General features: G+C 40.5%; 1 protein-coding gene across 1 annotated transcript in view; it reads right to left on the reverse strand.

The window, feature by feature from the left end:
• The window catches only part of LOC138040651 (scavenger receptor cysteine-rich type 1 protein M130-like), a 34620-nt gene that overhangs the window by 1811 nt on the left and 17809 nt on the right, over window positions 1–15000 (reverse strand). Inside the window, 13 exon segments of the mRNA XM_068886336.1 lie at window positions 1–41; window positions 696–1022; window positions 2627–2796; window positions 3937–4066; window positions 4350–4659; window positions 6041–6181; window positions 7335–7529; window positions 7978–8331; window positions 8649–8850; window positions 12465–12492; window positions 12495–12738; window positions 14691–14743; window positions 14806–14976. The exon segment at window positions 1–41 is cut by the window's left edge and continues 1811 nt beyond it. Coding sequence (XP_068742437.1) covers window positions 1–41; window positions 696–1022; window positions 2627–2796; window positions 3937–4066; window positions 4350–4659; window positions 6041–6181; window positions 7335–7529; window positions 7978–8331; window positions 8649–8850; window positions 12465–12492; window positions 12495–12738; window positions 14691–14743; window positions 14806–14976 — 2366 coding nt within the window.

Consider the following 15000-nt stretch of genomic DNA (forward strand, 5'->3'; position numbering starts at 1 on the left):
AGAATTCCCGCCGTATGTATCAACCCCGCTCTCGCAGTTCTCTAAATAAAGAGAGAAAAACATGACTTCTCACGGGATGTGCTTGCCACGGGCATCCCAATATAAGACAGGCTTAAATTATTTAGCTTTATCTCTGAAATTGCAAAACCTCCGCTAGATGGCTCAGTTAAGCATACAAGTGTCATTAAATAATATGGTTATAGGCCAGTTCTCAGGAAGGTTTGTGACGAAGATTAATTAAGGTTGCGTTGTTTATATGTCACGGGTTCCTAAATCTGCGTCACCATTCCTTTGTTCACCGAGGCGAACCGAATGCAGACTAAAATGACATTGATGGAAAATTAGAACGCTTTGAACAATTAATTTTGATTTTTCCTAATTTTATTTTGAGTCGGAAGGCAAGAGTCTGAACGGATGGTAGACCCTTGCAAGGCAAATCCTAGGGTGGGCTGCGAGTCGATTCGCCCCGGAAATAAAACCTCGGAGTCAGGTTGAGATAGACTGGAACTCAGCCCACTCACCATCGCAGAGGTAGAAGGCGCGGCTGATGAACACTACGCCTGCCTGACTCCCCCGAATAGATCTCCTGCTTCGCTCAAATTGCATAACCTGTTTTGCTCCAACTTGTAGCTTAGATGATTCAAGAAGGCTACTCAAGTCGCAGCCTTCTTTAAATAAATTCATATAACACTCACCGATCCAACAGTGGTTTGAAATGACAATTTGTCCATAATAGTGCACAAAGCACTTGGCTATGTTGTTCCTAAAATCGGTTTCGGCCACTTGGTTCCCAGGGTTGAGCCGAACTCGAAGAATAAACGAGTCTCTTTGTCGGATATCGGTGAAATCAATCCATTGGCAATCAATCGAGGACTTGTAGATGTCGTAACATCCGGGAGATATGCCTTGGTCACCTCCCCTGGTGCAATTCCATCTCTTTTCAAATCCGGCATCACATTCTGTGTCCTCTAAACAAAAACTTGCCTTGTGTCCCTCAGCAAGTATGACCGAATAATTTAACCCTGAAGACACAAAGTAATATGTTCTGCAACTGTAATCGAATTGTTATTACTATCATTTTTTTTTCCGGTTGGGTTCATTTGAAAACAACCTATGAAACCGTTTCTTTTATGAGAGCAACAACACAATTACGGGGTGAAGACTTAGAAAACAGCTTAAAACCAAGGGAAACAAACAATTAGAACCGTCGATCGGTGTTTTAAAATAATTGGGAAAATAGTGTTGCATTTGTGATGGCATCTGCAAGCGATTAGATTTTGTAGTCCCCGCGGCTTGTCTTTTCTAAGGTTGATTTTATTACCCTACATCCCACGGTTATTTAGTCAAGACAGGGACTTTACTTTTGTCCAACGGACACGTCCCGGGCCATTATTTGAAAAACACGGCGCTTTTCTGGCGTTTACGGTGAAGTGAAAAAAATTATATAATAAAGACTAATAATAATACCGAATCACAATAATAACAACAACAACAACATCAGCCATTGTTCAGAACAACAATCTTTATAATATTGCATAAAAGAAGCTACTAGGAAATACATTTGACAATAAAATGCTGGGATGCATGTTCCATAACTCAAGGAACTAAGAAGACTAAAAGGCTGAAAAGGATCACGTTTCGACGCCATCCTAACGTCATCACCAAGTAAAAAATGCAAGACGCACAAAAAGTATCAATACTGAAAGGACATTTTGTACAGTAAATGTTACAAGTTAAACAAAAACCGTAGCAAGAAAGGGATCTGTTTGGGTATTCAAATGAGACTTGAGTTTGTCGATAAGAAGCATCTAGAAAACCAAGCAACCGACCTTCCTGTTTTAAGCGTGTGAATTAGCAAATTGATCAGTGTCATTTTTTTCATGCGTCTGTCCTGTTATTGGTCATGAATTTCGTCACACCATTGTTAAAGTAGCTGCTGATCCCCGAGGCGATAGCCGAGTGGATCCAAAGACTACTTTGCCAATGTTATGACGAAATTAATTGTCAATAACAGGACAGACGCATGAAAAACTGACAGAGGGCAGAGGGGTCAAAATTAAGTCAAAACACGAGAAAAATGCGACAAACTTCAATCTGACGCGAGCAATATCGGGTCATTATTGCATAAATTGTAAATTTATGAGTCTGTCCGCTTACGGTCAATAAAAATTAGCCAATGAGCGCGCGAGAATTTTGCGGTCATTGTAAAAATAGGCTTAGACGTCATTCTTTTTTCAAATGCGCGTGCTCAAGATTTAAAACTTGCACTTGAATCAGTGCTCCAATTCACAGGTTGTTATACACCTTATTCCAAAATGGCCGCTGATTTATGCGGATACAAATTGGCCCTTGTTGCCTCGTTCAAGATAAAATATTCTTTTGAATTTTAAGCTTAAGAACGAGGCATCAAGGGCTAATTTAAATAAAAACAAAAGAATATTTAAATGGCGGCTATTTTGGAATGAGGTGTATTGACTACTACCGAGAGTATTAAACCGATACCAGGTTCCTCTAGCTCCAAAAGCTCGTGTGAGCTGCAGCTAGAGAAACCACACAGAAAAGATTGATCTTTCGATGAAAAGAAAACTAAAAAGAGGGCGAATAACTTAAAATACAACACACTTACTTAGCAAGTCGTATGTAGCAAATGTTTCCATCGAATGGTAGTGCGCATGACAGCGGTGATAGTCCCAGCTTCTTCTGGGTGTGTCGGGCCGGAAGTCATCCCATCCTCTGTTTTCGATCTTTGTGGTGAACCTTAACAATCTTCGATAATAATCTCTTAATCTCCTATTTCTGGATAGTAAGAAGAACAAAACGAAAAGGTTGTTTGCGACTCCCAGAAAAATGCTGATGTAAAAGCAGTTTTTTGGTGAATTTCCGGTAATAATTTAATCAAGAACCGCGGAATGAACGCATCACAACGTTATGTTGGAAAACCTGAAAACCAATGTTAGAAATGTCTGTTTGAGCAGGTTGAAGTTTTGGCAGCTATCTAGCTGATGTAGACCTGCTATACCCACCCACCCATATACTCACAGAGGACAGCTACAACACGGCCGGGAAATTCATCCCTAACTCTTCTCGAATAGTGTGTGGGTTCTTTAACGTCCCACAGGGAACTAATGAACATGGAAGATATTTGTGAGACGGGGTCTACGGTTTATAGTCCTTATCCGAGAAGACTTGACAGTCTAACCATTTGCGGATATAATTACAAAGGCAGCACTTTCTCCTCAGTTAATTAAAGACCCTGAGTGTTGGCCCGGCCGGAGTCGAACTCACGACCTTCCGCATGGTAGCCAGGAGCTCGACCAACTGAGCCGCCGGTGTGCGGTGTAATGCACTCCTCTTGGCCGTTCTCGCTCTCTTCAAATTCATAACAAGTTTAAAGCCCGGAAAAATGCGCGGGAAATTGGTGGTTGGTTTGGGGTTTGTTTCTCATTGGTTGAAAAAACGGAGCAGAATTTTTGAGCCAATAACCGAGACACAAAACCAAATAACTCGAGTAATTGGCTTAGACCCCCAGAATGGGGGATGCTCGTCGTTTCGCTCAGAGATGTAAATTTCGGCTTTTGGTCTCATTTAGGGTGTTCTGGGCAAAACGGCATCGTGTGAACCCGTGAAGGTCTCGTTTGAGTTTGCACACAAAGAAATATAAATATCTATATTCAATATGCTTGAAATATGGTCTCTTTTAGGGGTCAAAAAAAGCCAGGCCAGACCAACATTGGTCTCCTTTAGGGGTTTAATTCAACCTCGTTCCCTGGGCTTTTCTCCGCCAAGATAGGGCGGGTCGGCGGAGAAAAGCCCTGGGAACGGGATTGGGTTTAATTCAAAATTTCCGACCATTCATATGCAAAGTCCACCCTCCCTTGGCGGGGGGTCAGACAAAATTGAAAACCGCCCCAAAAATAACTGAGACGAAATTCATACTTGAAAAGCGCATCTGCGCTTTTTGAGAGGCAGTTTTCCTCGTGTGCACATCTCAGATCATACAGCGTCTTGTATTCCTGCTGAATTGTCTCCCTCAATACTGCGGTATCTAGTACAAGGTCAGGTAAGCCTGGAAAACGAAAAGAAAAATAAAACAAAATAAACATTACCCATTAGGCCTGGCAAGGTAAGGAAAAACAATATTGTAATGGCACTCTTTTAAATACGCAAGTGAACATTATTCGGCGTGAGACTGCTGAGTCCGAACCACAATAAAAAGGTACTTGACGGAATTTGGTGTCGTGGCAACAACTTTGTAAAAGAAAAATCGGCTTTTGGCATAATTACGGCGCCGTTTGACCAAACCATTGGAAAGGATTTTATTAGTCTTTACTTTTAAGGCTCCACCTTACCATCAGTGCAAATCACTCCAGCAAGCTTATTCCTACCGCTACACGTTGCATTCTCCCAAGTATCGCGTTGGCAGTTGAAAATAGAAATTTCATCTTCGCGACATTGCACACCAGACATAATGACCCTCAGGTTTGTGTAGCCAAAATAGTTTTGCGTGACGGCATGGCTGGCATATCCAAGCTCTAATTGTCTGCACACTACCATGGCACTCTCAATGCTCCAATTATCACCGCAAACTGTTCCCCATCTCCCATTGTGGAAAACTTCAACTCGACCCTCGAAGGCATTTCCGCCGCCATTTAGCCGAATCTAGGAGGAAGAAAGATTTAGTGAGTTTCCAAAAACGTTTTTCAGTATACAGCTGCATGAAGATAAGAGGCAACCTAGGGCTTTCTAGGGAAAAGCCCTGGGAACGAAGTTGAATCTTTAAATCCAGCAACAGCAATAACAAAAAACAAATTTTCGAATTTAGGGGGTTTCTACGGTACTGTAGCGGGTCCGCCGGTTTTTCTCCGGGTACCCCTGTTTTCCCTATCTTCAAAAACCAATGTTTTGTTTTATTTGATTTCTGTGTAGTGTCCACAATTAGTGCTCCAGCGCTAGAAGACTTGACACTTGATAAAGTTCAGTATTGGCCGAGCTCCGTGCGCCGAAGGCTTGCGCGCGCGGAGCACCATTGGTAAAAAATTTTGGTTACCCATCTTTGTGAGAAAACTTGGTTTTGGTCACCGACCGCGTACGACCGTCCACCCCCTCTTCATGTACGCCAATGTGACCAGTATCACGTGACCATATCGCGGGCTCAAGTTTAGAGAACCAATGCTTGTATACTTGTCTCCAGCTAGTTTGCAGCGTACATCGTTGATATTGGACATCCACGTTATGGTAAATTGACACGTGTCAAAACAAGTTATCCGCTGACCAGTATACCGTGGCCACATCGCGGGCTCAAGTTTAGTGTTCATTGAGGTCAGCTTCTCTTAAGTTGACCGCTGACCAGGTACTGCTTTGCCATTTGATTGCAGGCTCAATTCAGGTTAACTTATTATTAGAATAAATAACCCGGGAGGTCCGTTTTCAGGCTTGGGTAAATCTGTATGTTATTGTTTTATCATTAAGCGTATAATTAGTGACACTCATAACCTGGAATTATTTTCTCGGGCATGCAGCCTTGTAGGTTACGTTTTTTTTTTCTTTTCAAGTCAATTTTAGTCCGAGTACCTACGAATTGAACCGCAAAACGGCGGGCCGTAACTGTAGCGCATAGTACATAAGAGCTGGTTATTTATGCCTCTGTATTTTCCAGCCTTATTACATCCATCTTTTATTTCAGTTAAACATTTTGCCTTGAAAGATTGGGGGCACAAACAATTTGAGCCGAATTCCGATAATTCCAGCATAAAGGACACTAAAGAATTGCACATTTCAGCCCCCGACTGAAAACATTAAGACTTTCAAGTTCATACGGTGTACCATCTTGACGACAATTAACTTACGCCGCTTGATCAAGCCCCAATAAGTGCAGCTATTCATTATTAGGTAACTGGCACTCTTCGTGTAAGCAAAGAACCCGAATAATCACGAGCGAAGTTGAATAACGCGCATCGTTTACGTTATTGCATGTTGCCGTGGTCGTCACTAGAGCTTCTTTTTTGCTAAATATTGTTTTAATTGCTCGTGTGATTTCCACCTTATGGCCTTGAAGCTGTGGTACGTGGCATCTAACAGAAGCGTCTTCATAATGATTGCAGCTAGAGCGTCTCCATCCCTTGTGTCTACATTGACCAAAACTGTTCTCGGTTCCATGGCAATGTACATCATGTAACATCACCTGGAACGTACAAAAGGAGACGCACGACTTACAGCTCATACTCGATTGAAAATAGAGATACTCACCGTTACGTCACTTCTTATCATTAATTAATGTGCCAATCAGAGATCTATTAGCTGTCGAAACAAAGGTTCTTTTGTTCTGTGGTTGGCAAAATTTAAGTGTCCAAAGAATTGTTTAGAAACAGTGAATATCGCTAGAAGCCTAGTTAATAGAGGGGAATAGTTTTGCAGCTCGGCAAACATCAAAGGAGCAAACAAAGATGCCAAGATTTAGGTTGTGCTCATACACTATGCATGAATTGCGCAACCAACACGTTTCTATTGGTTAGTTCCTCAGTACGAAGTGAACAACTATTGTGTTTTGTGCACCGTCAAGGCCAAAAAAAGAGAACAAAAACATACAACAAAGAAATTTGTCGGGTTTCACAACCATTCCCCTCTATTAACTATGATAGAAACCAAAACTGACAAATGGCGCATAAAGTAAAAGAACATGATAAAAACACACGACCAAACGAACAAGTAGTCCAAAATTGAAAGTGTTTCCATATTCATGACGTTTTCCATCTGCCGGTGTAAGAGTTAGCAGGGATAACCTCACTACAGTAGAACGTTCTCAAACACCCGTCATATCTGCATGTCCTTCTGAAGTGATGAGTCGAAATCAGTTAATTATTCACCATCTATGAAAAGGGAGCAGCAGTTCAACTCCAATTTAGAGCCTGTAGTAACTACAATTTTTTTCTTTTCTTTTTTTATTTATTTATTTATTTTATTCATTTATTTATTTATTTATTTTATTTTATTTTATTTTATTTTATTTTTTATTTATTTTTTTTTTTTTGGGGGGGGGGGGGGTTAGGAATGTAAATCATCCTAAATATAACGGCTTATTGAGTACTGCGTCAGATATAGTTTTCCAAACATCGAACCTCCTGGCCTCCCCTCCCCACCTTCAAATAAGAAACATGCCGCGTCGTACCATATTGATGATATGTATATCAATATTAATCAAATAAAACAGATAGTAAGAAACTATTTCCATATTCGTGATTTCACAGAGGCTTTTAAAAATGCAATAGAATTGTAATTACTTAAAACGTTCTCTAAACTAATTCATCCATGCGCTCTCGTCGCCATTGACGTCTTACCTTTCCCACACCTCTCCCGAAGTATGCATTCTTTGCTGCCATTGCCGCTGACCCATAACCTATCGATCTGCAGACAGTGTTAGCTTCCCTGAGGGTCCAATGGTCATCACAGATGGTACCCCAAGTGTCTCGGTGTTTCACCTCTACTCGCCCTTCAGCCACCAACGCACCGCTTCGGAGTCTAAGCTCAGAAGTCTTGAAAAACAAAAGGTATATAGTTTACCCCTTGATGTTTTACAGTAATTTTATCCGAAATAATTATCCCAAAGTTCTCCATGATCAAAATCCCATTAAGAATCAGCGGACAAATGTACAGGAGTTGAATATGGTGGGTTGGAAAAGTAAAATGACGGGCCTTTTCTCTCAATTAGTAAAACAAACTTGCTTTTCCCCGTTCTTATTTTTTAGTAAATTCTAGATCTTTGTCTAAAAGGCTTGGGACAATTTTAAATGAACCCTGTGAGACGAGAGTCAAGCCAGCCCGTGGTAAAAATAATAATGCTTAAATCGCTTTCATTTCCCGTCGGTTAACGGCGGCTACATGACAAGAGATCACCTTTCCTTGGTTTCTCTAGGTTTATTTAGACAATGTTTGAAAACAACGAAATGGCTTCTGCAGTTACAACTTCTGGCTTCTACTTACAATTTGCGTCTTGTTCATGCTCATACATTTTATTCTCAGAGCCTTGCCACTCTCGCATTCATGTCGAGTCCATCCCGCATGGTCACATGACACAATGGAGGACTCCCATCCTTTGCACTTCACCTGATCCAACCAATAGACTGGTTTTTTGTGTCCCGCTATGTTCACTGAGTAATTCTCCAGTTCCTTGGAGTTTGAAAAGCCGAGTTGGCCACACAAAACGAACGAGTTGACGGGTCTCCAGTTAGAAGGGCAAATGTAACCCCACTTACCCTCGTGTTCCACTTGGACAATACCTTCAGATATGAAGTCATCCCGTATAGGCCCAAGTAACCTCAAGTTTGCTTTAATGACCTAACAGCGTTATAATTAAGAAAGGAAAGTAATGGATTGCACAGCGAAGAGATAACTCTGACTATTTATTTCTTTTATTTAATGGTGTTGTTATTGACTTCTCGAAAATAGGCACCATTTATATATATTCATATATTTATTCGTTCATTCGCTCGTTCGTTTGTTCGTTCGGGAATACATAACAGGTGAAAAACACGACGTTTTCCAATTACTGGAACACTCTTTTAAACGGTATTTCAGTCCAACAAGATGGGAATATTTCATAGTGTAATTTGAGATGTCCAGCACCATGCTATACGTTCTAATCGCTTACATACCCCACCGCTGGCTTGAGATGGCTCAGGTTCAGATACTACGTCTCTTCGGTGCTGTTTACAAATCACTCCAGCCTGATTGATTGACCGACAGTTGTGTTGGCCCCAGTCTCTACGAGAGCAGCGCTCAATGTCATATTCTCTGCCACCGCACCTGATGTCGTCTATCCAAAATTTACCGTTTCCCCGACCAAACGGTGTGTACCTGATTAAAAAAGATTTTGGTAATTTAACCTATGTCCATTTTAAAAGCAGCGATTCTTTCGGTTAGGCACCGAGTATGACTACCCCTGTCTGGTTCGACACCACGCGTTCACGCCGACTCCGTTGTGATGTTAACCGGGAGAATCTCCGGGTCTAGGAAAGGGAAACTCCTACTTAGAAATTGGCGACAATAGAGGTTTTGCACGGCAGCCATGTTGCATGGCAGGAACAATGAAAATATTTTGAATTAGAAAGAACATTTTTCCCATAGGAAAAAGAATCTAGTTCCTGCCATGCAACATGGCTACAGTGCAAAACCTCTATAATTAGCATACGCGACATATGATCGGGAAAAGAACATTGCTTGTGAGTCTATACATACATGCACACATAAATATGTGAATATTTAGAGATGGACATTCCTATCAATTTACATTAGAGAGCTTAAGCACGCGCGTTTTTGAGACGCGGACGGCAACCGGAAGAAAACATTTCTCGTGCCAGGACAGTGGTGTCTCCCAGATTTTTATACTAATCTCCTCTAATGGAGAAAAGATACTTAGCAATGTAAATGTGGTTGTGTGAAAACCGGTTAAAAGGGAAAACAGCTCAATTCCGATTGCCGTCCGTATCTCAAAAACGCGCATGCTTAAACTCCCTATTGTCTCATATGAGCCGCGTGACAGCACTGAACAAAATTACGTTAAAAATATAATTCATTTATATCACATATTAGTTACATATATGCTAATTAAAATATAATCGAATATTGCAAACGGTTAAGATATTACCATATAGAATAATAATTGGCATATACAATTTAAATTGATGAGGTAGCAGAGAAAAAAACCCTTCTGACAAAGAAAACAAAACCCTTATCAAAAAGAGACAGATTCTCTATTGATAGTAAGTCGCTAATTAGACTGTTCCATTCGAAGGCACACCTGAAATTAAAGCACTACAGTGGAACTCCGGTTTCACGATATCGCAAGGGGATAGCAAAATCATATCGTTAAATTAGGATATCGTTGTAAACGAACTCCCGATTGAACGATATGACGGTGAAGAAACTGAAAAATATCGTAAAATCAGGGTTCTACGGTAATACTGTGATTAATTTTTCCATGTGCAGTCAATAAAATCAATAAGTCTCCGCAAGCAGATGATACCGTTACTGTATGTATTTGATTTAATTGCAAAGGGCAAATGATCACAATTACAACAACCGAAACACATCATCAAGTCCTTCCACAGTTTGTGCAACGTAACTTAGCCATCCCACGTATTGTTCCATTGTTGGAAAACGAAGGAACAAAGGCATTGGCGTAGAAATCCCCGTGACGTGTATTTTTTAACACAAAAAGCCGTCAAAGTTAAACAAGCTGAAGGAACTACTAAAAAACAAGGAGGACAAGGATGATAAAGCTGCTTAGATATCAAAATAACCCTTAGTGATGATGATGATGAACTTTATTCATGTGTCGATGTATTTAGCTCGCGCTAATTGGGGACACAACATAAAGATAACATAAATAATAAATATTATGATAACTAATAAATAAGAAATAAGCTATAAATTTTTATATACATTTACAATATGCTAAAATAATCAAAATAATTCTAACAACACGGGCACATCTTAAGAAGTACAAATTACGCACGCGGGGCAATTGTTGCCATTTATCAGTTCAGTAAGATCCTTACATCTAATATGAAACTTAAACTTAGATAGACTGCTCGTTTCAGTGATGTTTTTATCTATCTTATTCCCTAAAAAGGGTCCAAGATATCTAAGAGAATGTTTACCATACAATACAGAATTAAATCTAGGAATATCAAAATTTTGGTTTCTAAGATTATATTTACAAGACTTAGTACTAAAAATATCACAAATGAAATCAGGAACTAGCCTATATTTAACCTTGTACATGAGTATAACTATGTCTTGCAATCTCCTATGACAAGCTGTTGACAGAAACGCTACTCTTGTGCCCTACGGGACAAAGGACTATTGTAACTAAATAAAACATTTTGTAACTACGAGCTTGTCACTCTTTTACGGTCATGTGATATCAATTATAGTGTTGGTCGTAACGTAAAAACTTTATGCTTGGGTCGCTAGATTTCCATCGTAAAACCAGGAATATAGTTTAATGGAATATCGTTGAATTGGGATTCAATTGGGATCGATTAACACCCAAAAATGACTGCCTTTACTTATAAGGCACACAATTAAACATACAACATCCTCCCCCTCCCCCTCCCCCCTTCATCCCGCTCTGTGTAACATTGTCTCTCCATCCGATCTCTTTCAAGTTTTCTGTTTCCGTGAAAAACGGCATCAACGTTGAATCGCGCCAAATTTAATTTTCGCTATGGTTTTCCTGTTACTATTGTACTTAGGTAAAAGCTATTAATAGTAGGCAGTCTCCTGAGTGAAGCAAAAAAATTGGCACTTCTGGGTACCATTTCACTTGGCTTCATCCTGCAGTTACGAGCTGAATCAACAAAAACCCTGACACATCACAACGCTGTGCAAAGCCTGTCCCGCTTTAGATTTCTTGCTGTCCCGAGACGTTCCAAGGTAACAGGGCTGTCAACCCATAAAGTCTTCATATATGACGTCATAACACTTGTGACGCCATTTCTAGTGACGTCTCATTACGTCTTTTACGCAAATAATACTCATTGATTCCGTTCGACGAATGATATTTTAATCGGGAATCTTTACAATTTATTAAGTACATTTGTCTCTACAAGTCCTAAAAACTCCCTCTTTAGCGAACTAAAATCAATTGACATCTTCAATCTCCGCGATTTGGCACAAGCACACAAGACCTCACGCAACCTACAATGTAGGCAAAAGGTAAAAAAAAAAAAAATCCGCGCGAAAAAGATGACATTGGCATTCCAACATTTAATTTGATTGGTTTATTTTGAACCAATCACATTATTGCTTAAATTACAATCCGTAAATAGCAACGAACGGTTTACTGGAGTTCATTTAGCCAAATAATCCGGATGGAATGATCGTTGCATAAAGGTAAGCGATTTTCCGAATTTATTGACCAACCGGATGGGAATGTCGCTTTAATATCATTTACCACCCGACATTCCATCCTGCATATTTACTCCATCTTGTAAGAAATTGCCTGAAAGCGGAAAGATTCTCTAAGAGAAGTTCCCGATTTCCATTCCGAACGGAAAAAGTGGACTACCTCTGGAGGTTGTCCACAATTTCCGAAAAGATTTTCCGGAAAATAGCCTTTCCATTTGACCTCAAACCGAAATTTTCGGATTTTTTTGCTAAATAGTAAACACCCTATGAAACGTTCGAATTTTGTTATTATCGATGTTAAAATAACTCAAAGAACACAAACTATTTGAAATTTTATTTTTCTGAAAGTCGATTCTCACTAGAAATGACAAAATTCGGCGATTGATCGAGAGATTTCAGACCGTAATCTTGAGACCGGGAGATGTGGTCCAAAATCTGGAGTCTCCCGGATTATCCGCGAGAGTTGGCAGCCCTGATTTTATTACTCTCCTGGTAGAAAACACGGACTTAAACCCAGTGTTTCAGTAACATAAACACGAACGAAATTATATACTCACCCAATTGTATAACGTAAAGCGTCAGGAACCCCAGCATCCGACACACGACGTTCGCGGCTTTGAAATTCCATCCGTGATCACAAATTGCTCTCCATTCACCGTCATGAAATATTTCGACTCTGCCTTCATAAGCATGCTTTCCTCCGACCAGTCTTACATCTGACCCGCTTGTCAAACTTACTTTCGAAAGAAAGATGGCAGAAAGAAGAAAGCACAACATGATGAACCCGCTGTCTTTTGGCCAAAATTCTAACCACAGTCTTGACTCGCTCCTCTATTTCGTGAAAGTGTTGACACTAAGCACTCCATTTCTAGATCTGGACAGTATAAATATCAACGACTGATACATCTCGTCACGCAACTCCAATACGTTTGTCCTCGATTGGAGCATCATACTTGGCGCACGATTTATAGAGGACAAAAGTAAAACAAATTTTCCCCCATAGTCTAGACATCAACTCGTATGTTCGCTTGAGACCGGGGATGACCAGGGATCAGAGAGGCGCTCTGTAAAGGTGCATGCATTTACTCCTGTGTCACAATCATGCCCATGCCCTCGCTTCGATCTATTTTGCAGCTAATCTCGTACCGAGATCTCCAACGGTCATACGGAAGTGAGATCTGGGTACGAGATTATTTTGCAGCTTGCATGAAAATCTAGAGTTATGTTACGTTTGCGATTTTCTTCAGTCCCATTCCTTCTTTGTTAATTTTCTTCAGTTTTTTTCCTTCGAAACGAAGGCTGGTGACTCTGCTGTGAATGCAGGCTTTCGCACAAAAGCCGATTCGTGATCCTTCCAGCTCGAGGGCATTCAATTTCTCGAAACTGTTTACGAGTAAATTTACATGCACTCTACGCATTTTAAATCCTCACCCAAATTGTTCCTCAGTACAGTTTCGTTATGACAACTCAGCTTGCAACCCTTGTTTGGTCGAGAAAGAAAAATACTCATCCGACATCTATGCATGATTGACTGATTACATAAAATCAGTACCAGCACTAGACTGATCACGTGAGTGAAAACACTCTATAGGATTGTTTGCCCGTATAGGGGTGCAGGGATGGCGCAGTGGTGAGAGCACTCGCTTCCCACCAATGTGGCCCGGGTTCGATTCCGAGATCCGGCGTCATATGTGGGTTGAGTTTGTTGGTTCTCTACTCTGAACCGAGAGGTTTTCTCTGGGTACTCCGGTTTCCCCTATCCTCAAAAACCAACCTTTGACTTGATTTGCTTTCATCGTTAATTTCAGTTTACAGTGTCCCCAATTAGTGCTCCAGCGCTAGAACGACTAGACACTTAAATAAAGTTCCTCTCCTTTCCTTTCTCTACTCTGCATCAAGAGGTTTTTCTCCGGGTACTACGGTTTTCTCCTATCCTCCAAAACCAGCACTTGACTGATTTGTGACGCCAATTAGTGCTCCAGCGCTAGAACGGCTAGCCACTTAAATAAAGTTCCTTTCCTTTTGTTGAACTCTACACGTTGTTGTTTTGAAAAATGGAAAAGAAAAGCAAAAATGGAAAACGTACCGCGCACCGGTGGCTCAGTTGGTTGAGCACCGGGCTGTCGCGCGGACCGGACTCCGGCTGGACCAACACTCTGGGTCTTTAAATAACAATTGCTTATAATCTCGCAATCGGATTGGCTAATTTGCCGTTGTCGATGACAGTCTAGACAACGCTGTACGCGTCATGCTCACGTCATTTTGTCACGCAATGTAATAGCCAATCAGGAAGCCCCATTTTGGGAAATAAACCAATCATATTGCGAAAAAATTATAGACAACGCTTGCTCTTTCTTTGAGCCATGATTTTGGTCACGCTCTGAATAAAACTTTCTTTGGCGTTGAATATTGCGGTAAAAAACAAATCGAAAGTGGTTCAGCGTTGTCTGTACTCTTATCGACAACGATATTCGTCATCACACTGGTCAAAATTTGTTGTGGACTCACGAGGCGCACAACATTTTGACCACTGTGATGACGAATATCGTTGTCGATAAGAGTACAGACAACGCTGAACCACTTTCGATTTCTTAACTATCTCAGCGTCGATGGAAATATGATACTCTTCGCGGGAAAAACCTATTTCTAAAAATAAATTTACTCGGGAAAGGGTTGACTTAAGGAATTAGTAGAGACAGAGGTTCTCCTTGATGAGCTCCTGCAATTATGCAACTTTAATTAAATTCTCTTCACAAGGCAAAATAAAATTAATGTGAAAAAACAAAAGCGCGATTAGTTGTATCAAAAGCAATTGCTTCTCTGATGCATTTACCTGCTAAAAACAAAATAAGAAAGATCATTCCGCAAAAAGCATTTGTTCTTGTCTTTAATCATAGCAAAGACCCCAATTCCTGTCCTTTCGAAAATCAAAGGTCGTGGAACACCATTTCTTAGAAAAACCATCCTTGGTACAGGCGTGGTAGAGTTTTCCACGATACTTGAATGGAAATACACAACAATTTCCTCCGGCATTTCCGCCATGTGTGTCTATGCCACTCTCACAATTTTCTGAAAGAAATTAATCGCAGTATG

The sequence above is a fragment of the Montipora capricornis genome, chromosome 3 (assembly GCF_036669925.1).
Source record: "Montipora capricornis isolate CH-2021 chromosome 3, ASM3666992v2, whole genome shotgun sequence".
Taxonomy (NCBI): Eukaryota; Metazoa; Cnidaria; class Anthozoa; order Scleractinia; family Acroporidae; genus Montipora; species Montipora capricornis.